The sequence below is a fragment of the Eulemur rufifrons genome, chromosome 19, assembly GCF_041146395.1.
Source record: "Eulemur rufifrons isolate Redbay chromosome 19, OSU_ERuf_1, whole genome shotgun sequence".
Taxonomy (NCBI): domain Eukaryota; kingdom Metazoa; phylum Chordata; class Mammalia; order Primates; family Lemuridae; genus Eulemur; species Eulemur rufifrons.
Window position 1 is genome coordinate 41434481 of NC_091001.1, and position 26438 is coordinate 41460918.

Below are 26438 nucleotides of genomic sequence, written 5' to 3' on the forward strand. Positions count from 1 at the left end.
CTGATTGTGAGGCCACAGGCAAGTTATTAACTTTAGTAACTTTTAATGACTTTTGGTGCCTCAGTTTGTTCATCTGTAAAAGGACTGTAATAATAACTACATAGGATTATGATGAGTAATAATTGAGTTACTATATGTAAGTGCTTAGGACAAGGTTATTTTTTACCTTCTAAGAACTATTTGAGATTAGCATAGTCACTTAGGGTTTTCTGTTTTCACATGAAATAAAGGTTGATTTAATTTTACATTTATTGTTTATTACTTTTTTGCTGAATTTTTGTCAGCTATCAAAATTATATTTATGGAACTCTTTTAAAATAAATACATTTTGTGGCTGTCTAGAACAAATTAAAAAATAAACTGCTGAGAATGACCAGTATTTTGTCTTAATGTGTAAGTCAGGATTTTTATTCTTTAATCTGTAGAAGATGCGAAGAGTGATTATTTCAACAGCTGCCCACCAGAGTGGCTTTTATGTATTGCCTTTGAAGTTTAGCTAGAGATCTGATCGTGGTGATGAAAGGACTTGCTGGAAGCTTCTTGTCTTTAGACAGGAAAATCCTTGAATATCCAGTTGAAGTGTGGGTCTTGTAGTATTTGGGAAGGAAGAGATGTTTTATCATCTTTAGTGTGATCCGTTACTACCTCATTTCATTGTGGATTTTTCCCCTAAAATTGCATTCGGTTCTTAATTAGAGTTTAAAATAACACAGCTATACTTTATATCTTCCTTCCGTTTTCTGTTCTTTTCGTAATGTGATTATTTTTTCTTTAGCATTTACAGAAGTAGTAGAGGAAAGAATTGATGGAAACAATTACTTTATGATAATAGATAATTTGAGATAGTACAACTTGAATTATTCTTATAAACTAAGGTTCTGCCTGTGGCAAATACACTTGCATAATACTAGTTATTTTTACTTAGTCCAGTTGTCCTTAGTAAAATGTTTCTTTGTAGGAACGTTATGTTTTATTTCTCAGTCTGAACTTTAACAAGTAAAAGGATGCTAAACTTTGGGCCTAAATTAAAAAAAAGTCAAAATGCTGCTGCTTCATGTCACATTTGTTTCAAAATTTAATAATAATTGCTAAAGTATTAAATATTTACTGTGTGCCAGGCTCTTTGCTAAGGTCATTTTCTCATTTAATACCCGCAGCTACCATAAAAGGTAGGCATGGTTGTAAAGAAACAGGTTTAGAGAGAGGTTATTACTTAGCTGGGTCACACAAGTAAGAAAGGAGCTAGGATTTCAACCTAGTTCCACCTGATTCCATAACCACTCTACTGTGAGGCACATTGAAAACAAGGGCAGGAAATGGTGGCTCTTACGCCTGTCATACCAACATTTTGGGCGACCAAAGTGGGAGGATCCCAAACAGGAGTTTGAGACCAGCCTGGGCAACATAATGAGACCCCATTTCTATAAAAAAATTTTTAAAAATTAGCTAGGTCTGGTGGCACGTGCCTGTAGTCCCAGCTACTTGGGATGGGAGGCTGAGGCAGGAGAACTGCTTGAGCTGAAGAGTTTGAGGCTGCAGTGAACTACGAAAACTGCCACTGCATTCCAGCCAGGAGGACAGAGTGACACCCTGTCTCAAAAAAAAAAAACCCAAACAAACAAAAAAAACCCCAACCAACAGGATTTCTATTTGGAAACTTGCCATTGTATTTTATCATGTTATTTGTATATGATCCTCTTAACTACTGGCAGTTTCATTATTTATGGCTAAGTTTTTTTTAGATTTAACTGCTATACTTAATTACCTATATATTCTTGAAGTGTGAAATATTTTAATAGCGTGATGATTTACAAAATCATTTTTTTCTCATTAAGTCATTAAAAATAAGTCAAAGCATCATGTGTGTCCTGGTACATCAACTTCATAAATAGATTGAAAAGGGTTTGCATATGATAGGGGTGATACATCAGATTTAAGAAAACAAATGTCATTAAATTTAAGGCCAAAATAAATTTCAGGTGGCAAGTAAATATTTAATGAAAGTTATTAGTGATGTGTTTCTGCTGGTTACAGAGCAAATCTTTGTTTTTGATAAGTAAGGAGGAACACATTGGTAGAAAGTTTTTACATAATTTTATGATTTTTGACATTTACTTGGAAGACTTTTTTTTTTTTTAAGACAGAGTCTCACTCTGTTGCCCAGGCTAGAGTGCCTAGCTCACAGCAACCTCAGACTCCTGGGCTCAAGCTATCCTCCTGCCTCAGCCTCCTAAGTAGCTTGGACTACAGGCAGGCACCACCATGCCCGGCTAATTTTTTCTATGTATATTTTTAGTTGCCCAGCTAATTTTCTTTCTATTTTTATTAGAGACGGGGTCTCGCTCTTGCTCAGGCTGGTCTCCAACTCCTGAGCTCAAACGATCCACCTGCCTTGGCCTCCCAGAGTGCTAGGATTACAAGCATGAGCCACCACGCCCGGCCCTTGGAAGACTTTTAATTTGTAAGAATATCTAAATTATGAGTTGTTGACTTTTCAACACCTGAGTAGATATAGAATGTCAGTGCTAGAAAGAATCTTACAGATTCTGTAGGCCATGCCCTTATATCTCACTGGAGAAAAATGAAACCTAGAGAGTCATTCACCTACTAAAAAGGATAAGTAGGAGTAGAACTTATGGGTTTTTTACTCTAAGGTCATTTTTTTCCTTTGCTAGACTGCCTCCCCTGTGTCACCCAGGCAAAGGCTGGCATTTAGTATCTCATATTCAAGATGGCAGAAAATTAAATGATATATTGTGTGAAATTGTGATTTAAAGTCTTGATTTTTTTTTTAATCTTTGGAAAGTAATAGAAAAAATTATTGTCTTCTATTCATGATACAATTGGAAATTATGCTTTCTCATGTAGGTAGGCAACTGTCTTGTCCACATAGGATAGTTTGAGAAACATTTTAAAGAGACAGGTCTGATTCCACGGTTCTGTGCGTGAGTTAAAAGCTTATGTAGAAATGGGCAAAAAAAGTTGGTTGTAATGTGAATGGTTTGTACTCAAAACCAGTATCTGAGCATCAAAATGTTGCTCATTGGCTTCCTCAGTCATTCCTGATCATGCCCAAGGCTAAAATGAACTTCTTAGAGGTTTAGTTTGTTCCTAAATTCTGTCATATCTGCATTTGAGATTAGTAAGAATTGACTTAATGCATTTTTATCTTTTAGACACTAGTCTGCATTATGTAATTGAAATTATCATTGGAATTCTTTGCCTTTTTAAATGCTTTTCATCAAGTTTTGAATTTTACTTTTATAATAACAAGTATTGGCTGTTTATTTCAAGACTTTTTTTTAGCCATTTAAGCTGGACAATCCTGAATTTTGAAAATATTTTAACAGTTTCTTCTTTAATGTTTTAAGAAGCACAACCAAAAAGTACCTCTTCACTTTTTGTAATGCTTTGTATCTTAAAGAGTGCTTTCACTCAGCTTTTTTCTCATTTAATCTCATGAGAGTCCTGGGAAGAGAGGGAAGGCAGTGTATCCTATTTTATAGCTGCAGTGTAATCCTGGCACCAACCATCCAGAGTTAGGTCAGACATCACAGGTTAAGGGCACAGTCCACATGACTCCCTGCATTGCAGATATTAACCACAGGTGCTAGGGCTTCCAGGCTACCCACACTTCTAACCAACTGCCTACAACTTCAGGAGTTCCCACTGACTCCCTCAGGTTTGATAATTTGCTAGACATGACACAGAACTCAGGAAAGTACTGTTCTTGCGATTACAGTTCTGTTGTAAAGAATACAAACCAGGAGCAGCCAAACGAAGAGAGACATAGGACCAGGTCTGGGAGGGTCCCAAACATGAAGCTTCCATAGTCTAAGGACACATGATCCTTCTAGTACATCAGTGTATGATTACCAACCAGGAAAGCTCACTCAGGCTTCAGTGTCCAGAGTTTTACTGGAGTTTTATTACATGGGTATGATTAAACTAAGTCTCTAGCCCCCTTCTCCTGGGAGGTCAAGAAGTCAGGCTGATACCACGTGGCTTAAAGGCCCAACCCTCTAATCATGTGGTTGGTTTTTCCAGCATGGCTGGCCCCCATCCTGAAACTAGTGGCCCACTGGGAGTCACCCTGTTAATATAAACTTAAATGTGGGCCAAGGGGCCCACCATGAATAACAAAGACACTCCTATTGGGAAATTCCAAGAAGTGAGCCTTCCAGGAACCAGGAACAGAGGCCAGCCAAATTCTTTATACGATATTAGCTGAAGAAGTGGAAACAGACGCTAGCCCGATATGTGACAGCTGAAACTAGTAGTATTGGTACTAACCCAATGACCTCCATTATATTAAAAATTGGAGCAGTTTGCATTTGCACATATTTATATAGAAGTATTGCCTTCTGTTGAGAATTACTATATAACATGTTCTTTTATTGATACAATACTAACTTAAATGTTTTACTTACATAAGTTTTGTTGTAGTTGGGTTATAAACTAGTTAGTATTTTAAAAGCTCAATAATTCTGGCTATAAGAAGTGATTTTTGGTATTTCTCTTGAATATGTACTTTTAGACCTAGGTGATTATTTGCTACTATTAGAGGAAAACTAAACCTATGAAGTGAGATTTTTGTGGGTGGGAGGGTGTAAGCAGTGGTAATCTATTTGTTGTTAGAGCTTTGAATTTCAGCACTCGATTTGAAGTTATACTGTTTAAGTTTATGATGTTGGGGGTTAATATTCTTTTGTTTATGCCCACCCAATAAAAAAATCTTTTCTCTGATTGTCACTTAAAGATTATATTAAATTCTCTTGGAACTCACTATTTCTCAGAGATAGAATCTGTTAGTTAAGGTATAGTGTGCTAAATATTAAACTGTTACACTAAATAAGACTTCTGGTGTGTTGAAGAATGTAGCATCTTCTTAGAATGTCATCTTTAAAAGGTAGTGTTTTGTTTTTGTTTTTTAAAAAATATGTGATTTTAAATATATGATATTCTTGGCATGATGCAAGGGGAAAGAGTCCAGAAACAGTGGTAACTTCTTAAACATTCTACTCCCTTTATGTTCACTTACAATTACATTTGGTGAAAGAATTTGTGGGAAAAAAGATTTGTGAAAGATGGGACTGATAGCAGATTCAGGAAAGAGTGACTTTGACCATATTTTTGGATTGCAGTTACTCAGAGGGATTTATTTCTAGTTACATGTCATTATTTATGCCTATTTAACTTGTGAGTTCAGAGATCTAATGAATTGTAGTAATAGAATGAATGTTCAAGATGAGGCCTTCTACTGAGATTTCTAAGTCTTAGTGAAGGTTAGGCTCAATAGCCAGAAACTCTGCTTGTCTGTGCATTACACTTCCTAACTATTTACATACGCAAACTTAGACTTCTTTTCCTAAAACTCACAAAGTAAGATTTAAACTTCTTGTATGATACTCAAGGCCTTCTGTTATATTTCCTCAGCTACTTTAGTTCTTTAACCACTACATCTGGCCATGTGTCCTACGTACCGGTGTATTCCAGAATGTCCTAAACATCTTTCTACATTTTTTCTTTTGTGTTTTTGATTATGAATTTTCCTTCTTCCTGAAATCTCTCCCTCCCTCCTATTGTTCTTAGTGCAGATCCACCTCTTTAGTGATGTCTTCTTGGGTTTCTTCAACATGAGATTTATTGCTGTTTTCTGTGTGCATTTACTGCATTGTATCAGTGCCTCTAATGTAGGATTGATGTGATAGTTTTATGCAAATCTTTTTTCCTTGATAACTTTGGATTGTGGTTTATAATTTACTCACCTTGAAAGCTGCGAATTATAGTAAATGCTCAGTGAATATGAAGTAAACCATTAGATCAGACCTGGAATTTGGGGTAAGGGCAAGAGGCAGGACTGGAGAAATTTTGTCACCTATAATCTAATTAAAACCTTCAACTGGTGAGTTGCATTTACTCGTGTTGTGAAATTCTTTTTACTTAGTGCATGTTGTAGAGACATTCTCTCTAAGTATAACCTGTTTCATTACTTCTGAACTGTAGCCCTTGTCTCTCTTTTCACCATTCTACATACATTTTAGGTATAGGCAAAGTCAGTGATTCTCAAAGTGTGTGCCTCAGACCAGCAGCGTCAGTATTACCTGGGAACTTTTTAGAAATGCAAATTCCTGGCCCTACCCTAGGCTCACTGAAACAAAAACTTCGGAGTTGGGGCCCAGCAGTCTGTGTTTTAATACTGTGGTCCAACAACACCTCTCCGCCCCCCAGGACCAGTACTGTCAGTGGCCTTTTAGGAACCAGGCTGCACAGTGGGAGGTGTGAGCGAGTGAGTGAAGCTTCTTCTGTATTTACAGCCACTCCCCATCACTTGCATCACCACCTGAGCTCCACCACCGACCTGCTTCCGTGGAAAAATTGTCTTCCATGAAACTGGTTCCTGGTGCCAAAAAGGTTGGGGACTGCTGTAACAGGCACAAGCATGAGAACCACTGTTTTAGATAAAATTCCTCTTTGGTAGATAGTACCTCCTTGATTCTCTGGCTCAGTTATGTTCCAATTACTAGCCCTTCTGCTAATAATAGAATCCCTGATTTACTGCAACCTTGAACTCTTCTAAACATAATCATTTGGCTTTCCTGTGAGAATATACTGCTACTTCTCAGTGCAGATCAGTGGCTTTTTATTCCTTCATCTGGACTCTTTTTATCATGTCGTTTCCAGAACATTCTTTTGTTTTCCTTTGTAAGCTTGATCCCTACTTAGGAACATGCTGACTTTGAGATGCCTGGGACATCCTAGTGGAGATATTTAATAAAAGCATTTGGGCCTTGTGGTTTAGAAGACAGGAAACTAGGAAAATTGAGGGAGGGTGCTAGGAAACCAAGTGACTTGGCTGCTCTTTGGAAAGCCAGGGAAAGCAGTTTTTGTATTTTAAGGTGTCTCCATCTCTTTCTCTTTCTTTCTATGGAAATCTGTAATTCCAGGGAAGGAAACTATTAGTAATTCTTTCAGAAAGCCCCTTTCAGTTTATATTCACATGATTGATTTTGCTAAATCATGCATCTTTTTAGGAATTTTTTTTTTTAGTTATGAATAACCAAAAGGATAAGGGAGAGAAAATTCTTTGATATATTGAATTGTTTGGGATAGAGGCTTTCCTTTCAATCTGATCAGCCTCAAACTGGAACATTACAAATGTTTGTTATGCATTCTCAGTTTTAATATATCCAAGTACTTTTTATATAGTACATCTTATTGTCACTTTTCATCTCTGTAATTTATTTAAATATTGGATCAAAATTGTAGTATCATTTGTTAGGGTACAGGCTAAGCTGCAATAACAGAGACTTCAGAATGCAGTGGCACAAACAGTTTTAAGTTTTGCTTTCTCCTGTGAGTCCAAAGGTAGGTAAGCAATCCACAGTGGATGAACGACTCTTTTTTAGGTTGTTCAGGGTTCCACATTCCTTTTGTTTGCTTGGTTGGATTTACTACAGTGAGAAGATACAGAATAAAATCAGCCAACGGAAGAGGTGCATGGAGCACACAGGAGTTACACGTGTGAAAGTAACAGTTACCTTTCCCAGGGGACTTGTGGACAGTGCTAACTTCTGGCACTGATGTGTATAGTATAGAGAATCGCCAATTAGGGAAGTTCACCCAAGCCCTGGTATCCAGTTTGTTTTGGGGTTTGGTCACTTAGATGTGATTGACTACTGGCATGTTTGACCTTTAGTCTCCAGCCCTTCAAGAGGTTGATAGTATTATACATGGCTCTAAGCCCTCACCATAAATCAGTGTTCAACTATCCGGAGTGGCTCAAAGCCCCCAGGTAAACAAAGGCTTTTAACAGGCAGGAAATTCCAAGGGTTTAGATACTGCCTCCCAGGAACTAAGGGCAAAGGCCAGAGCTCTCTTTGGGTAAGGTTAATTCTACTACACAGCCACATCTGTGGATAGGCACGTCCTGTTTTTTTGAAAACATAGAAAAACTTGCATAATATGTATGCTTTTGTTGCAAGCTTTTTTTTTTTTTTGGTTTGTTTAAATGGGTAGACATATAGAATGATATACATTTTAAAGACCGCAAAAGACTCTAGAGTCTGTCAGGTCCAACTCTGTCCACATGCGGAAGAGCTAAGATCTGACTGATTTGTGACTTGCTTCTCTGTCAGAGAACCAGTTAGCAACAAAATTGGTGCTGACTCTTGGTTTTTTTTTTTGAGACAGGGTCTTGCTCTGTAGCCCAGGGTAGAGTGCAGTGGTGTCATCATAGCTCACTGCAGCCTCAAACTCCTGGGCTCAAGGGATCATTCTGCCTCAGCCTTTCGAGTAGCTGGACCTATAGGCATGTGCCATCACACCCAGCTTATTTTTCTATTTTTTGTAGAGATGGGGTCTTGCTCTTGCTGTTGCTCAGCTGGTCTCAAACTCCTGAGCTCAAGCGATCCTCCCGCCTCAGCCTCCCAGAGTGCTAGGATTATTACAGTTGTCAGCCACTGCACTTGGCCTGACTCTGGGTCTTTACTTCTTCTCATGAATATGGGCTAGTTGGGTTCTAGATGGAGCTGATTTGTAGGACCTATTTTTTTCCTGAATCTGTTAATATATAGCTGCTACTTTGTCTAACCCAGACAGATGCTGCATTCCCTGGTGAATAAGCATCTCTTTTGTTGAATTAGGCTAGTTCAATTTAATAACGTTCTTACTTTTTAAGCAGTTATATTGATACCATTGTTATTTTCTCCATTGAAAATTTGGGAACACAGTTTTATAAAGGATGAGTATGATTTTGTACCACAAACCAGCAGTGCAGCCTTAAGGAACATTTTAGCTTCTCGACCCTAGAAAGAAACTGCAAAATAAATAGCACTAGGCCTCCCTACTCTATAGATGAGTTGTAAAGATAAATGATAGATTTAGAAGGCCCTTTGGAAAATAAAAGCACTGTGGAAATATAAGATATTAGTAGTGGTGTGTTTAATGTAAAGAATTTAAATTTGAATGTTAAAATTCAAGGAACATCAAAAGGAAGGAAATTTAGTCAGTTAACAGGTAAATTTTTTAGATGGTGATAATATGGGTAATTTCCCCCTCTTCCGTTTCTGTTTTCTGTATTTTTTAATTTTTTACAGTAAACATTTATTGCTTTTATAAATAGAGCAGGACAAACTTTTTGAAAATGAACGCCGAGCAAGATTGAATGCTGTACTTAGTAGCATAGTAAAGCAGTGTATAAACATGAATCAGTAATGGAGAAATAATAGAGAATGTCCCAAGAAAAGATGGTAAGGTCAGACTCACTTCAAGAAAAGGCTTATGTACCAAAGCCTATATTTTTTTTCTTAGGAGAGTACTATATGCCGCTTTTATTTGATGGATTAAAGTTCTTTAAGTTCTGTGTTTATAAAGTTGGTATCTCATCTAGTACAGGAATTATTTGATTGTAGCAGAAAAAATTGATAACAGTAAAAAGTTTTAGTATAATGAAGGTAAAAAACCCACAAAGTTGTAAAGAAAGGTTCTGTTAGGAATAAAATCTGATCTAAATATCTTGGACTTTTATATATTTTTATAAGAGATCTTAAGTACTAGAAATGCACACAGCACTGTTAGAACGTAAACCATCAGCTTGGTTTAGAATCCATTGCTGAAAGCCAAAGTATATCCTGAAGACTAGAGGCAGTAGCTGTGCTTCTGTGGAAATGCTGCCCTTCATCTAAGTGTCTGATTTTTGGTTTCCTTTTAAATACCTTGGTGAGAGTCAAAATCAAAACCTGACTGTAGTATGTGGAATGAATCTGGAAGTTTGCTCTACTTCCCTGAAAACTGAGTAATCTCTGTAGTGCCAGTGTGACCTCAGTTCTCTTCTGTTTGAGAACTATGGGCTTAGAGCAGCGGTCCCCAGCCTTTTTGGCACCAGGGACCAGTTTCACGGGAGACAATTTTTCCATGGGGGTTGGTGGTGGTGATGGTGGTTTTGGGATGATTCAAGCGCATTACATTTATTGTGCACTTTATTATTACACATTGTGATATATAATGAAATAATTATACTACAGCTCACCATAATATAGAATCTAATGGAGCTCAGGTGGTGATGCAAACGATGGTGAGTGGCAGTAAATACAGATGAAGCTTCGCTTGCCCTCCGTTCATCTCCTGCTGTGCCGCCTCTGCTGTTCCTAAGTTTCATGGAAGAGAATTTTTCCACAGACAGGGCTGGCGGACAGCAGAGCTCTGCAGCCTGGTCCCTAACAGGTCAAGGACTGGTACCAGTCCGGATCCTAGGGGTTGGGGGCTACAGGCTTAGAGAATGTTGTTCTGTATGGTTGAGTCAAAACAAAATCACACAACAGCTGTATTTTTGTATCTACCCATTAAATAAAAAGCTCTTTATCTGGTGTTAAAGCTCTTGCCATTTAAGGACAAAATCAGAGCACATTGGAGTAGACGTTGTCAAACTTTTTTATTGCCTGTGTGGTAGCACCTCATTTACTTAGTCACTCATAAAGGTGATACCTGGTCCTTGTAAATTACTTTTGTAGTTGACCTGCCACTGCTCTAATTCAAATAAAAAAAAATCCCAGATACTGCTGTAAAGATTTCTTAGAGAAATAGCCTCTGTAAATGTATATGCCACATTTTGTTTATCCATTCATCAGTCCATGGATGCTTGGATTGGTTCTACCTTTTGGCTCTTGTGAATAATGATACTAACATGGATATACAAATATCTGTTCATGTCCCTGCTTTCAATTCTTTTTGGTGAAATCATATGGTAAGTCTATTTCTAATTTTTTTAATAATTGCTATACTGTTTTCCATAGCAGCTATACCATTTTATATTCCCACCAACAGTGCACAAGGGGTTCAGTTTCTTCCCATCCTCATCAACACTATTTTCTGGTTTTTTTCTTTTCTTTTTTTTTTTTTGAGACAGAGTCTCACTTTGTTGCCCAGGCTAGAGTGAGTGCCGTGGCATCAGCCTAGCTCACAGCAACCTCAAACTCCTGAGCTCAAGGGATCCTGCTGTCTCAGCCTCCCGAGTAGTTGGGACTACAGGCATGCACCACCATGCCCGGCTAATTTTTTCTATATATATATTTAGCTGTCCATATAATTTCTTTCTATTTTTTAGTAGAGATGGGGTCTCGCTCTTGCTCAGGCTGGTCGGGTTTTTTTCTTTTTTAAATTTTTAATTATTATGGGTACATAACAGTTGTATATCTTTATAGGGTCCCTGTGATGTTTTGATACAGCTATACAAAGTAAGTTAATCAAATCAGGGTAATTGGGATATCCATCACCTCAGTCATTCATCATTTCTTTGTGTTAGAAACATTCTTATTCCACTTTCTTATTTTAAAGTTATACCCTAACTTGCTGATTATAGTCACTTTGTTGTGCTATCAAATATTGTTCATTCTGTCTATATTTTTGTATCCATTAGCCATCCCCACTTTATCCCCCCTCCCTGCTACCCTTACCAGTCTCTGGTAATCATCATTCTACTCTCTGCTTCCATGAGATCAATTGTTTTTAATAATTTGCTCTCACATATGAGTGAGAATAGCAATATTTATCTTTTTGTGCTTGGCTTATTTCACTTAACATAATGTTCCATCCATGATGCTGCATATGGCAGGATTTTATTCCTTTTTTGTGGCCATATAATATCCCATTATGTATATATACCACAATTTCTTTATCCATTTATCCATTGATGGACACTTGGGTTGATTCCAAATCTTGGCTATCATGAATAGTGCTGCAATAAACATGGGAGTGTGGATATCTTTTCGATATACTGAATGCTCCTCCTTTGGATATACCTGGAAGTGGAATTACTGGGTCAGATGGTACTTCTATTTTTACTTTTTTGAGGAACCTCCATACTGTTCTCCATAACGGTTGAACTAATTTATATTCCCACCAACAGTGTATTAGGATTTCCCTTATCTCCACATCCTTGTCAGCATTCTTTTTTTTTTTTTTTGACAGTCTCTCACTTTGTTTCCCCTGACTAGATTGCCATGGTGTCAGCTTAGCTCACAGCAACCTCAAACTCCTGGGCTCAAGCAATCCTCCTGCCTCAGCCTGCTGAGTAGCTGGGGCTACAGGCATATGCCACCATGCTCGGCTAATTTTTTCTGTATATATTTTAGTTGTCCATACAGTTTCTTTCTATTTTTATTAGAGACGGGGTCTCGCTCTTGCTCAGGCTGGTCTTGAACTCCTGAGCTCAAACGATCCACCCGCCTCGGCCTCCCAGAGTGCTAGGATTACAGACATGAGCCACCACGCCCGGCCCATCAGCATTCTTTATTGCTGTCTTATTGATAAAAGCCTTTTTAACTGGGGTGAGATGATATCTCATTGTAGTTTTGATTTGCATTTCTCTGATGACTGATGATGTTGAGCATTTTTTCATATACTTGGCCATTTGTCTTCTTTTGAGAAATGTCTATTCAGATCCTTTGCCCATTTTTTAATTGGATTATTTGATTTTTTTTCCTATTGAGTTGTTGGAGTCCCTTGTATATTCTAGTTATTAGTCCCTTGTCAGGTGGGTAGTTTGCAAATATTTTCTCCCATTCTGTGGGCTGTATCTTCACCTTGTTGATTGTTTCCTTTGCTGTGCAGAAGCTTTTTAGTTTGATGTGATTGTATTTGTCCAATTTTGCTTTGGTTGTCTGTGCTTTGGGAATATTACTCAAGAAGTCTTTGCCCAGACCAATGTCCTGAAGTGTTTCTCCAGTGTTTTCTTTTAGTAGTTTCATGACTTCACGTCTTAGGTTTAAGTCTTTAATACATTTTGATTTGATTTTTGTGTCTGGTGAGAGATGAGAGTCTAGTTCGTTCTTCTGCATATGAATATCCAGTTTTCCCAGCACGGTGTAGTGAAAAAACTGTTCTTTCCCCACTGTATGTTCTTGTCACCTTTGTTGAAGATTAAGTTCACTATAGATGTGTGGGTTTATTTCTGGGTTCTCTGTGTTCTGTTGGTCTGTGTGTCTGTTTTTTATACCAGTACCATGCTGTTTTGGTTATTGCAGTTTTGTAGTATAATTTGAAGTCAGGTAATGTCATTCCTCCAGTTTTGTTCTTTTTATTAAGATGGTTTTGGCTATTCTGGGTCTTTTGTGGTTCCGTATAAATTTTAGGATTATTTTTTCTATTTCTGTGTCATTGGTATTTTGATGGGGATTATATTAAATCTGTAGATTGCTTTGGGTCATGTGAACATTTTAACAATATTGATTCTTCCAATCCATGAGCATGGAATATCTTTCCATTTTTTTGTGCCCTCTTCAGTTTCTTTCATCAGTGTTTTACAGTTTTCATCATAGAGATCTTTTACCACTTTGGTTGAATTTATTCCTAGGTATTTTATTTTATTTTAGTTGTAGCTCTTGTAAGTGGGATTACTTTTCTTAGTTTCTTTTTCAGATTGTTTACTATAGGCATATAGAAATGCTACTTATTTTTGTATGTTGATTTTGTGTCCTGCAACTTTACTGAACTTGCTTATCCATTCTAAAAGTTTTTTTTGTGGAGTCTTTAGGTTTCTCTAGATATAAGATCATATCATCTGCAAACAAGGACAGTTTGACTTCTTCCTTTCCAGTTTAGATACCCTTTATTTCTTTCTCTTGTCTGATTACTCTAGCTAGAACTTCCAATACTATGTTGAGTAACAGTATGAAAGTGGGCACCCTTGTGGTGTTCAAGATCTTAGAGGAACCTGGCTTTCAGTTTTTCCCCATTCAGTATGGTACTAGCTGTGGGTGTGTCATATGTGCCTTTTATTGTGTTGAGGTAAGTTCCTTCTGTACCCAGTTTTTTGAGTTTTTATGATTAAGGGATGTTGAATTTTATTGAATGCTTTTTCAGCATCATTTGAAATGATCATATGGTTTTTGTTCTTTGTTCTGTTGATATGATGTGTCACATTGATTGATTTGGGCATGTTGAACTGTCCTTGTATCCTTGAGATGAACCCCACTTCATCATGATTAATGATCTTTTTAATGTGGTGTTCAGTTCGGTTTATTAGTATTGTGTTGAGGATTTTTGCATCTGTGTTCATCAGGGATATCGGCCTATAGTTTTCTTTTTTTGTTGTGCGTTTGGTTTTGGTCTCAGGTTGATGCGGGCCTCCTAGATTTGAGTTTGGGAGACTTACCTCTTCTCAGTTTTTTGGGGAATAATTTATGTAGGATTGGTAATAGTTCTTTGAATACTTGGTTCAGTCTTGATATGTTGTATGTGTCTAGTAATTTATCCATTTCTTTTAGGTTTTCCAATTTATTGGCACATAGTTGCTCATAGTAATCACTAATGATTCTTTGGATTTCTGCAGTATCAGTTGTAATGTCTCCTTTTTCATCTCTGATTTTATTTATTTGAGTCTTCCCCTTTTTTTAGTCTGGCGAAAGGTGTGTCAATTTCGTATGTCTATTCAAAACAATTTTTCATTTCATTTGATCTTTTGTAATTTTTTGTTTCAATTTCATTTATTTCTGCTTTTATCATTTTTTTTTCTTCTATTAATTTTGGGTTTGGTTTGCTCTTGTTTTTCTAGTTCTTTGAGATGCATTGCTTATTTGAAGCTTTTCTACTTTTTTGATGTAGGCACTTACTGCTATAAACTTTCCTCTTATTACTGCTTTTGCTGTATCCCATAGGTTTTGATATGTTGTATTTTCATTTTCATTTGTTTCAAGAAGTTTTAAAATTTTCTTCTTAATCTCTTCATTGATCCACTTGTCATTCAGTAGCATATCATTTAATTTCCATTGTTTGTATAGTTTCTAGTGTTCCTCTTGTTACTGATTTCTAGTATTATTCTGTTGTCAAAGAAAATACTTGGCATGATTTCAGTTTTTTTGAATTTTTTAAGACTTGTTTTGTGGCCTAACATATGGTCTGTGCTTGAGAATGATCCATGAGCTGAGGAGAAGAATGTGTATTCTGCATCTGTTGCATGAAATGTTCTGGAAATATCTGTTAGGTCCATTTGGTCTCAGGTGCAGATTAAGTCCAATGTTTCTTTGTTGATTTTCTGTCTGGATGATCTGCCCATTGTTGAAAGAGGAGTGTTGAGCTCTCCAGTGATTATTGCATTGGTGTCTATCTCTATCTTTAGCTCTGATAATATTTGCTTATATATCTGGGTACTCCAGTGTTGGGTGCATATATATTTAGAATTGTTACATTCTCTTGTTGAATTGACTCCTTTATCATAATCTTCTTTGTTTCTTCTTACACTTTTTATCTTGAAATCTATTTTATCTGATAAAAGTATAGCTGTTCCTGCTCTTTTCTGGTTTCCATGTGCATGGAATATCTTTTTCCATCCCCTTGTTTTCAGTCTATCTGTCTTTATAGTTGAAGTGTGTTTCTCGCAGACAACATATAGTTGGCTCTTGTTTTTTTAATCCATTCAGCCACTCTATGTCTTTTGATTGGAGAGTTTAGTCCATTCACATTCAGTGTTATTGATAGATAAGATTTTACTACTGCCATGTTGTTATTTGATTTCTGGTTGTTTTGTGGTCTTCTTTTTCTTTCTTTCTTCTTTCCTGTCTTTCTTTGTTAAAAGTGATTTTCTCTGGTAGAGAAAATCAGAGTTGGGCATTGGCGGTGAATAACAGGTTGGGCCGGCCAGGATTCAATAGTTTTCAATTCTGGAGATATCAGGTAAACTTTGGTATTTGTTTAATATTTGTCTTGACTCTGGAAGACAAAATAATCAGTAACTTTTAAACAGAAAGTCATAAAAAATTAATTCAGTACCATGTAATTTTGTATTCTATTTCACATTGGGTTAGTAAGCTTCATGAATGCATTAGCTTTTTAATTAAAGTTTTGGAAGTTTTTTCTAGTCCAAATGGTGTGATCTCCAAAGTTATCAGAAACCTGTGTTCAAGAGTACTTGTCATTCCTTTCCATGACTTTTGTTAAGCAAATTTTGAACTTTAGGTAGTTAAACTGCTTTTTGAGAAGAATCACAGTAAGATAATAATTGTCTGGATGATTTTAAAAAGTCTTAGAATAGTTAAGGAGACAAAAAAATTTGGTTATTTTTGTGACATATAACAATTTAACATAATCATAATTATTATGGATGATGTATCTTAACACATACCGGAATTTTAGGAATCTCATACGATATTGGAACACATAGTTATAATATATTTATACAAATGTAACCCAAAGAAAGTTAAACACCAGTTCATATTTGACAATTTTTCCCATGTGGTATGAACATACCAATTAAGACTAATTTTTTTTTTTTTTAAGTGGCTCTAAAACTTAAAAAGCTAGTTTGAGGACTGGATTTAAAATTTTGATTTTTGGAAACTTTGTTGAATATCAAAAGTTTAAAACATTTGTTTAAAATAGGGTCACAGGTTATTATAAAATAAGTCACTTATTTAGCAAAAGTGATAATTTTGAGATTTCAGAAAGCAAAACCTCTACTCTTGGTGGAGAGGAGATTTAGTTCCTCATTCATAAAACCTAATAAAAAAACCGAAAGACAAGCTAATGAAGAGACAGATTGAACCTGTTTTTCTTTCTCTGTCTCCTATTTTTAAGTTTACTGAGCAGGTAAGCAAAAATTTTTACTATCTATTAGCATTACACGAAAATTTTATTCAAATAAAACTAAATTTTACCTTTATATTAATATGTTATCAATGCTAAAGCTAATTTTAATAAAACCCCATAAGCAAATTTATTTAATTTTAATTTGACCATAAAGTAAGATTTTTATAAACGTTCTATAATTTTTACCATTCTTGCCTAACTTTTGTATCCATTTAGTTTCTTTAAATTTAATTAAAAAATTTTTTTTAAAGCCTTTGAATTTGGCAGAATTACTTTTCATTTAACACAACCACATTTCTTTTCTTTTTTTCTTTTTCTTTTTTTTTTTTTTTGAGACGGAATCTCGTCTGTCACCGGGCTAGAGTGCAGTGGCTTCATCATAGCTCACTGCAACCTCAAATTCCTGGGCTCAAGTGATCCTCCTGCCTCAGTCTCCAAAGTAGCTGGGACTACAGGCTCTTGCCACCCTCCTGGCTAATTTTTCTGTTTTTCGTAGAGATGGGATCTTGTTATGGCGTAGGCTGGTCTCAAACTCCTGGCCTCAAGCAATCCTCCTGCCATAGCCTCTCAAAGTGCTGGGATTATAGGTGTGAACCATGGTGCCAGGCTTTACCTAAGAGTTTTATAGTTTTAGTTCTTATATTTGGGTCTTTGATAATTTAATTTTTTTGTATGGTATAAGGTAAAGGACCAACTTCTTTTGCGTGCAGTATCCAATTTGCCTAGCACCATTTGTTGAAAAGATTGTCCTTTCCCCATTGAATGGTCATGGAGAAGTTCTTTTAAATATGCATGTCCTGGAATGGATCATACCTTAAGCCAGTTACTAACCAGTTCCTTAATTGTCAGTAAATGTCTTAGCAGAGAATTGACAGCTCACTAAGGTAAAGAGGCTATAAAGACAAAAAGAAAGAGGTGTTGAGTAGAGAAATGGGAGGGAAGTCTTATTTCATTCAGCAAGTATTTCATAAATAACTGTTAAATGAAGGTAAGATAAACCCATATACCTATATATTAATATTACTATTAATATTTCAGTTTCATTAAAATCATTAAACTCATTAAAATCAGTTTCATTACTTAATAGTCAATAGACTTTTGAGGGGGCAGGGTTTTGCTCTGTCACCCAGGCTGGAGTACAATGGCACGATCACAGCTCACTGCAACCTCAAACTCCTGGGCTCAAGTGATCTTCCTGCTTCAGCCTCCCAAGTAGCTGGGACTACAGGTGTATGCAACCATGCCCAGCTAACTTTTCTATTTTTTGTAGAGACAGGGTCTTGCTATGTTACTTAGGCTGGTCTTGACTCCTGACCTCAAGCAATTCTCCTGCCTCGGCCTCCCAAAGCATTGGGATTATAGAAGTGAGCCGCTGCACGGGCCCTCAATAGACTTTAGAGTTGCAAATATATAACTGGTTAACACCGATGAGTATGTATTGAGTATTTTCTGGATATGTAATGGGGATTTTGCTAGTGTGTGAACTGTTAAGAACCTTGTAATGTTAGTAATTCTTTAGTAAATAGATGAAATTTCACTTTTGCATGAAAATGATTGTTCCTGGTGATGAACATCATTCCAAGGGTAGATGTTAAAATCCACCAGTAACCATAGTAAAGAAGGCAGAATGAAGTTCTTTTAGCGGAATTTCACCAGCCTCTTAAAGTGCACATTGGAAGCCCAGAATGGACTGATAGCAGTGTGCCCCAGCAAAACATAAACATTAGGAAAAAAGCATATGTAATTAATCTTCTATATTTTTAAATATGCAAGTCTTTAATGAGACTCTGTAGAGATTTGAACATCCCTATTAAAAGAATGAGGAGAGGCCGGGCGCGGTGGCTCACGCCTGTAATCCTAGCACTCTGGGAGGCCGAGGCGGGTGGATCGCTCAAGGTCAGGAGTTCGAGACCAGCCTGAGCGAGACCCCGTCTCTACTAAAAATAGAAAGACATTATATGGCCAACTAAAAATCTATATAGAAAAAATTAGCCGGGCATGGTGGCGCATGCCTGTAGTCCCAGCTACTCGGGAGGCTGAGGCAGGAGGATCGCTTGAGCCCAGGAGTCTGAGGTTGCTGTGAGCTAAGCTGACGCCACGGCACTCACTCTAGCCTGGGCAACAAAAGTGAGACTCTGTCTCAACAAAAAAAAAAAAAAAAAAAAGAATGAGGAGAGTTAGGAAGTCTTTTGCATTGTAGCCATTCAGTATCTCCGGGCTCATTATAGACATAGCTGCTCTCCCATTGCCTTAAACTTGCCTCACCTGGCCAGCTGTTATTGCATGTTAACACTGAGGGTTGGGCATGGCTGCATTGTCAACCTCTAATTTGGTTGGTCTTTATAATTTCATTACTTGGGGTTTAGTTTATAGGTGAGTTTTTAGCTTGTGAACCTTTCATTTCAAGGGTTAGGACATTTCCAGCCCCTTTTTTAGAGAGTCACATATAGAAACAAAAGAGAACCAAGAAGTGTTTTTTTTTGTTTGTTTGTTTTTGTTTTTTTTGTTTTTTTTTGCCAGTCAAATTTATCAGTGGAGGTTGTATACCAACTTTAGTGACACTTATGTTAATAAGTTCTGATAACCCATGACCATCAGACCAGCTCCAGGAAGTCTTTAGACTTAGCTTTTAGTTCATTTGTGTCATCAGTCTTTTCCAAGTTGTTGAGCTCTTTCTTCAAAAACAATCTTATTCAGACCCTAAATCTAAAACTTATTAAAAAAAAAAAAAAAAAAGCATGGCTGCTAAAGTTGAAGTTAGTTTAGAGAGTGAAACCTTGCTTGCTATTTTTGCCCCCAACTTTCTTCTCCCCACCACATCTACCCTACATCCAGTTATGGCTCCACAGGAATTCTACTGGGCTCCAATCAAACTTTTTTTGTTTTATAGATGAACTAATGTTAGGCTCAGTGCTGTTGGACTCACCCCAAACCATATAGCTAGGCAGTCAATAAAACTGGTATTTGAGCCCAGATGTTGTGTCACTAAATCTACTGTTTCCATTATGTTGTAGACAATAGATAGTTTATTTAACACATTAACTGCCATGTGAGTTGTATTTAACTCATGGTAGTTGAGAGCCCGGGGCCTCATGAAGCATATATAACTCATATATCTCTTCACTTTGGGAGCCAAGAGAATTATTTTTCCAGTTGCATATAACAATACGAAATAACAAATTTTTCATTAAATTAGAAAGGACTGTTTTTGAAGTTTTTATTCTGTTTTTGTAATAAAACACCGTGGCCCCAAGGAAAAATTTTTTTTTCTAATGTGGCAGTCAATGTGTTAAAATAACTAACGGCGGAGAATGGTGGCTCACACCTGTAATCCCAGCACTTTGGGAGGGTGAGGTGGGAGGATCACTTGAGGCCAGGAGTTGAAGACCAGCCTGGGCAACAGAGACCTTGTCTCAAACAAACAAACAAAACTAACAGTGTTACATACTGTAGTTTTCAAAGCATTTCCACATATGTGATCTCATTTGAGTTTCACTCTGAACTGGCAGGATAGATTACTATTAATATAATAGTAGCTAATGCTTATTGAGGGCATATCCTAAATGTTAGAAGTAAGGGTGCTTTTGCATACATGAATTCACCCTTGATCTATTTTTTTAAACTAAGTTTTTGAAACCCAATAATTTGTTCTCCATTAATGTTGCTGGATGAGAAATTGGTAGTTTATTTTAGGTTGTACATTATGGTTTCAGAAACCTTTATCACTTTCCTTATGGTCACCAAGCACCGTGGATTGTGAGATTGGGAGCCCAGTCTTGAGTTTCCTCCAGAAACTAGAAGGCAGTTTTTATTTCCAAGTCTAGGTTGATAATTGGGGATGGTTTGTCACTACAGGACAATGTCTTCGTACTGAGCAGGTTTAGTCAAGAGGACACATTGTAATTCAGAAGGTTGCTTGGAACAGAGAGGATGAAAACTGAGGGAGAGTTATTTCTGAGGGATGTTTCTGTCAAGTAGTGGTATCCTGATTAATTGCCCTTCTCCATTCTAGGTAAAGTCCTATTTACAGAAACAAATCAGTCATCTAGAACGGAGACCTTTCCCCTGGATGTGGTCATGGAGGCATTGGTGGAGCCTTTCTTTTTCTAAGATTGAAGTGGTTAGTAGAAACATATGCCTTTACTTCACTACATACCACAGTTTCCAAGAATGGGGTTTTATGTTAGCTACTTCCGTATTTCACACTACTAAAGGAAGCACTGTAGTCTTTTAAGTAACCATCTAAATGACTTATAATTAATTCCACTTGTTGTGTGGTTCTTGTTAGTATAAAAAGTATCATTTGGGCCTGGCGCGAAAAAAGTATCATTTGGGCCGGGCGTGGTGGCTCACGCCTGTAATCCTAGCACTCTGGGAGGCCAAGGCAGGTGGATCGTTTTGAGCTCAGGAGCTAGAGACCAGCCTGAGCAAGAGCGAGACCCCGTCTTTACTAAAAATAGAAGGAAATTAGCTGGACAACTAAAAATATATAGAAAAAAATTAGCCAGGCATGGTGGCACATGCCTGTAGTCCCAGCTACTTAGGAGGCTGAGGCAGTAGGATTGCTTGAGCCCAGGAGTTTGAGGTTGCTGTGAGCTAGGCTGACGCCACGGCACTCTAGCCTGGGCAACAGAGGAAGACTCTGTCTTAAAAAAAAAAAAAAAAAAAAGTATTATTTGCCAACCTTGTCTGTGCCACTTTTGGGGGGAAGAGGTGTCTACTATACTGCTGTCTAATAAATAGCACAGAATTTGATTGTGAATCTTTGGAAAAATGTTTTAAAAATAAGAGAAATAAAAAGTAGATAAGATTAAATACACAAGGTACTGTTTCAGATATTGATATATTTGGGCATACTAGAGATGTATTACTATTGCTGCCATGCTTTGTAGCTTGCATAAACACTTATTCTCTTTACTCAACAAGTATTTATTGACTGCCTGTCATATACAAGACTGATGGCAATTTTATATAAAACATTTAATTTCATAACATAATATTAATATTTTGAGTATGAGAAGATGCATGTGGGTCTAACTAAAACATGGGAAGTATAGACAGTATATATCAACACAAGTGTTGGTAGTCCTGTGTATATTGTATGCTTCCTGTCACCTGAGTCTCCCTTTTATTTTATTACAGTTTAGGTTATCAGGTAACTTTGCTACCTGTTCTTTCTCAGCTTTATAGAGCTGCATCATGTAGTTTGCTTTATGCTCCCATGCCTGCCCTCCAACCTCCACCCCATCCTGCTCAAAATTTTTCCCCTGAGTTTATTTGTAGGGCCAGTATTTCCTTGACTGGTGCTCATTTCTTTTTAGATTGTAAAATTTTAGAATGCAGGCAAAAATGCCTATTTCATTTGTCTCAGTAGTGCTTAGTGTACTGTGGTCTTTTACACACAATAGTATTCCATTAGCTTTGATCTATAGGTAGTTTAAGAAGTGTGGTGTCCCCTATACCTAGGTTCTGAAATTATTTCTTAGGTTCCATGGTTATCTATGCTATGAAATGTAACCTCTATAGCTATATACTAAACTGTTTGGCATCTACGATGTAACAAAAGATATACAATTGATGTCATACTACAGTGATAGGGCTAATAAATTGCCACTTCTAGTATTCAGCAAAGACCAGACACACAGTTCCCATAGCCACTGTCATAGGCTATCTTGGTCCGTACATAGACTATTTAAATGAATTTGGTAAGACAAGTTGCCTTAAATCTTACTTGGAATAAGTAAAGGGGGTCTCAAATTTAGAGAATCAAAGTTGTTACATAATCAGATTTCTGAAATGGAAGTACATTGCTAAAGTATATAGATGTAGTAGTTTTAATATTTTACATTTAGCTTCTGAAAATAGTTCTTTAGTGTGTCTTTAATATAGCACCAAAGAGAGCTCTACCCAGCTACCCAAACCTCACATTTCTAAAATTGAAGTATGTATTGAAGTGCTAGTTGAGTACATGTGCTATTAATAGTTGGTACATTGAATTGCTAGTCAACTAACCCAACCTCAAATTGCACTCGAGACCCAAAGAGATGGAGATTTCCTGGAGATCAGTGAAGCCAGTTAGAAAGCCAGTTAATAGCAGAATCTGGACTAGAACTTTGATTCACTTGTGCTGTATATTATGCTACAAACCATAACAGATTGTCATTATTGTAGTTTTATTCAGTATTTAACATTGATTTATCCAGATACTTGCCTTGCAGCATTTTTAACTTTCCATCTAAGAGAATTTTCCTTCAGTTTGAGAAATGTTCTTTAGGGTTTCCTTTAATGAAGGTTTGCTGGTGGCATTAACTTCTATTTTTATTTGCCTGAAAATGCCTTTATTTCATCTTTTTTGACTGAAATTTTCATTGGATGTAGAATTTTTAGTAATTTTTTCTTTGTCTTTTGGCTTCTGTTTTGGTTGAAAAGATAAGCTAATTGCTGCACCTTTGAGTATTTTGAATGGAATCTTTGGTTTTCTATAGTTTTGCTATTGTATGTCTCAGTATTGAGTTTTTTCTATTTTCCTTCTTGGGGCTCATTGGGCTTCTTGAATTTGTGGCTTGATATCTTTGCTCAAATACAGAGTTTTAACAATGATTTCTTCAACTATGTCTATTTTTCTCTTTTTTTCCAAATTTATTTGATAGACCTTCTCAAGTATCCTGTCTCTTTCTGTCCCTTCCATATTCTCTATCCTTTCATGCCACTGTGTGTTATCTGGATGTTTTCTTCCAGCTTATTATTTTCAGATATTCTTTATTATCTATCTGTTCAGTTCTTAATTTCTATTGCTGTACCTTTCAATCCTAGAGTTACCATTTAGTTTATTATATTTTCCAGTTCTTTGCAGATACTCTGAAACTTGCTTACTTGAACATGGTAAGTATAGTTATTAGAAAGGCTGTGTTAAATTCAGCATCTGCAGTTTCTGTAGGTCTGTTTCTTTTGTTCTGTTGGTTCTCATGTACTCTTATTTCTTTGTGTGGCTGGTTATTTTTATTTGTGTCCAGACATTATATTTGTAGAATTGTTTGTAGAAATATGTGAGGTTTAGGGTGTTCTCATCATACTCCTTATAGGATTTACCATTTGCTAGGGGCTCTAGCAGTTCGGGAATCACCTTAATTAATCTATTTTCGGAGATTGAAGTAATGTAAGGCACAATTCGGTTTCTTCACAGTTTGGTCTGTCTACTTTTAGTTTATTCTTACTTGTAGGATTCTGCTCCCAAGTGAGGAGATTTATATCCTGGGACGACCCTAGGATCCCAATTTTTGTCCTGCTAGCATTGTGTATTTGTTGAAAACATTGTTTAGTCTCTCAGCCACTCTTCTAGAATTGTCAGATGTCCTCAGAGGGAGAAGCAGTCCAGTTTGGGGAGGAGAGGCGAGGTGGCAGGTCTCCTCTGTAGGTTTTCATTCTCTTCTGAATCTTGACCAGTAATTTTTCACTATTTTCTAGGTATTCTATGCATTGAGGAAATTTTTTAAAAAACAATGTTTTGTCTAGCTTTCCTTTTCCACATCATGAGGATTGGCCCAAATTACCTAGTTCACTGTTATTAAGGGATTTTCTCAAAAGTAGAAAATTGTAATGTGTAAAATGGAATATTGTTCTATTTCCTTTCCCCCTTTTTTGATCATATTATTTGAGTTTTGGATCAATAGGAGTTTGCTGTTCATGGGTCAAATGAGTGGAAATGATGAGGTTACACTTTGCAGTCCTTTCCTTTCCTTTCAAAGCTTTAAACATTTGTCTGGGATAGTTTTGTTACTTTGGGAGGAGGAGAAAGAAACTTTAATACCTGTTTTTCTGTTTTTATATTTATCACAACTTTGTTTCATACTTGTCCACCCTCATTTAACCATTGTTAAGGATTTTTCATTTTGGCCTTTTGCAGTAAGTATGTAACAGATGTTAAATACATGGGGCTCTTAAATGGGCTAATGAATTAAACTTTTACAATATATTTTACATTTACCTTTATTTAGCAGTTTAATAATTTCATTTAATTTTTGTAAGTTTGTGTCCTTAGTGTATAATGGCCCAAACTCCTTACTTGTAAGAGCAGGTGTATGGATGTGAGGTTAAGAGCTATGTGTTAACACATTTCCGAGACTCCTTTAAGATAAGAGGTGAAGTCTTCAGGGACTAGTCAAAGTGAGCTTCTTGAAAAGAAAAGAAAATTTAACAGAAGATGTGGCAATTCTGGGACTTGATAATGAACCTATTGGATATCCATGCCTCTACCTTTATCAAACTTAAAAAAAAAAAAACCTCTGCAGGTTCAATCAGTTTGCCTCCTGTTCTCAGAGCACTTTGCATATGTCCCTAAAACATTTATATTATCTGTCTGTCTACTGGAACTTAACTCTTTGAGAATATTTCTGCATGTCTTTTAGGCATCTTTTAAGTGTAGACAGTACAAAAGAGTACAAATTTATAATAATAATAAATGTCAGCAAAGAGAAACGAAATGCCACAGTATACTAACAACAGAAATATTAGAAAATATCTGTTAATGTATGTGGATAAAGCATTATGTTTTAAGGTATTAAGTGAAAGATTCTCATTAATCAAAGCTGATTTGACTTGGATAATGTATAAGGCTTCATATGGTAACCATTTGATATAAACCTGTATAGTTACTAGAAGAAAAATATCTAAATAGTGATTATCTTAATGTTGTTAAGGATAATTCAGTCATATCCCAATATGTTGCCTTTTGTGTTAGAAGACTTTGATTTTACAAGGAGTTTCATTTAATGCCTACTTTGGTTTGTGAATTATTTTATGTCTTGCTAGTGACTAAGTCTGCTGACACTTGATATGAGCCATCATTTGATCATTCTTGGTGGTTTTGTAGTATAATTGGTTAAGTGTTGCCTTTAGGAGAATGACAGATTTACTTGTTTATTATCAGTGATAATCTTTCTGTATCGTGTCCCCTATGTTGTGTTGTTTTAATTGACCTTTTTTTATGGCTTTTTACAAAATAGGTGAATCTCACTATGACTGTGCTCTTAAGTGTCCAACATGTAATAGCAAAGACAGTTTAAGAGCCACACTATGGGGCAATTCATGAAGGGAAATGTTTTGTTAGATTCTGTTACACTAATTAATGGTAACAAGTTAATTAAGCGTGGCCACGTTAGTTGGATTTGGTGATGTTTTATGTGTGTGTTAGGGTTGGTACTCAGAAATGTCTGCAAATTTTCCCTGTTGAAATCTAAGGTAATTTAAATATACTTACCTGTAGGAGGGTGTTTTAGGAACAGATTTCACTTGTAAAGTTGGAAAATGATACACTTTGGAAAAAGTTTACTCAGTATTATACTTTTGACTTTCATTAATCGAACATTTGAATTTATTTAAATTTAGTTTTTCTTGATAGTGAAATAAAATATCAACTAGGAGTACATTATGTTATATAAAATTGACATATTTCTTTTCCCCCCAATACAGAAGCTCCACCATGAGGCGAGGTGGATGGAGAAAGCGAGCTGAAAATGATGGCTGGGAAAAATGGGTGTGTTTTAAAAGAATAAAAATAATTATATTGAACTGTTTAGGTATTTTTCATTTTTTTTTAAGTTTATAATGTAACTTAAGGTATTTTTAAATTATAAATCACTTTAAACATCAACTCTTTTGAGTTTTCACAGTGTATTGAAAGTCTTACATTGTTTATAAACTTTAACCCCCTAGACTTTACTCTGAGGAATTTTATCCTGAGGAAATAAATATTGCTAGTGTACAAAAATTTATTGTGTGATGCTTTCATTATTACATCATTGCTAATAATACTGAAAAACAAGAAAATATAAATATCCAATTATGGGGATTGGCCATTC

At 36.3% G+C, this 26438-nt stretch overlaps 1 protein-coding gene across 4 annotated transcripts in view; it reads left to right on the forward strand.

Moving 5' to 3' along the window:
• REV1 (REV1 DNA directed polymerase) overlaps window positions 1-26438 on the forward strand; it is an 87428-nt gene that overhangs the window by 3656 nt on the left and 57334 nt on the right. For all 4 annotated transcript variants that reach the window (XM_069494699.1, XM_069494700.1, XM_069494701.1 and 1 more), the window contains exon 2: window positions 26050-26113. In XM_069494699.1, coding sequence (XP_069350800.1) covers window positions 26060-26113 — 54 coding nt within the window. In that variant the 5' untranslated portion in view covers window positions 26050-26059. The remainder of the gene's footprint in view (window positions 1-26049; window positions 26114-26438) is intronic.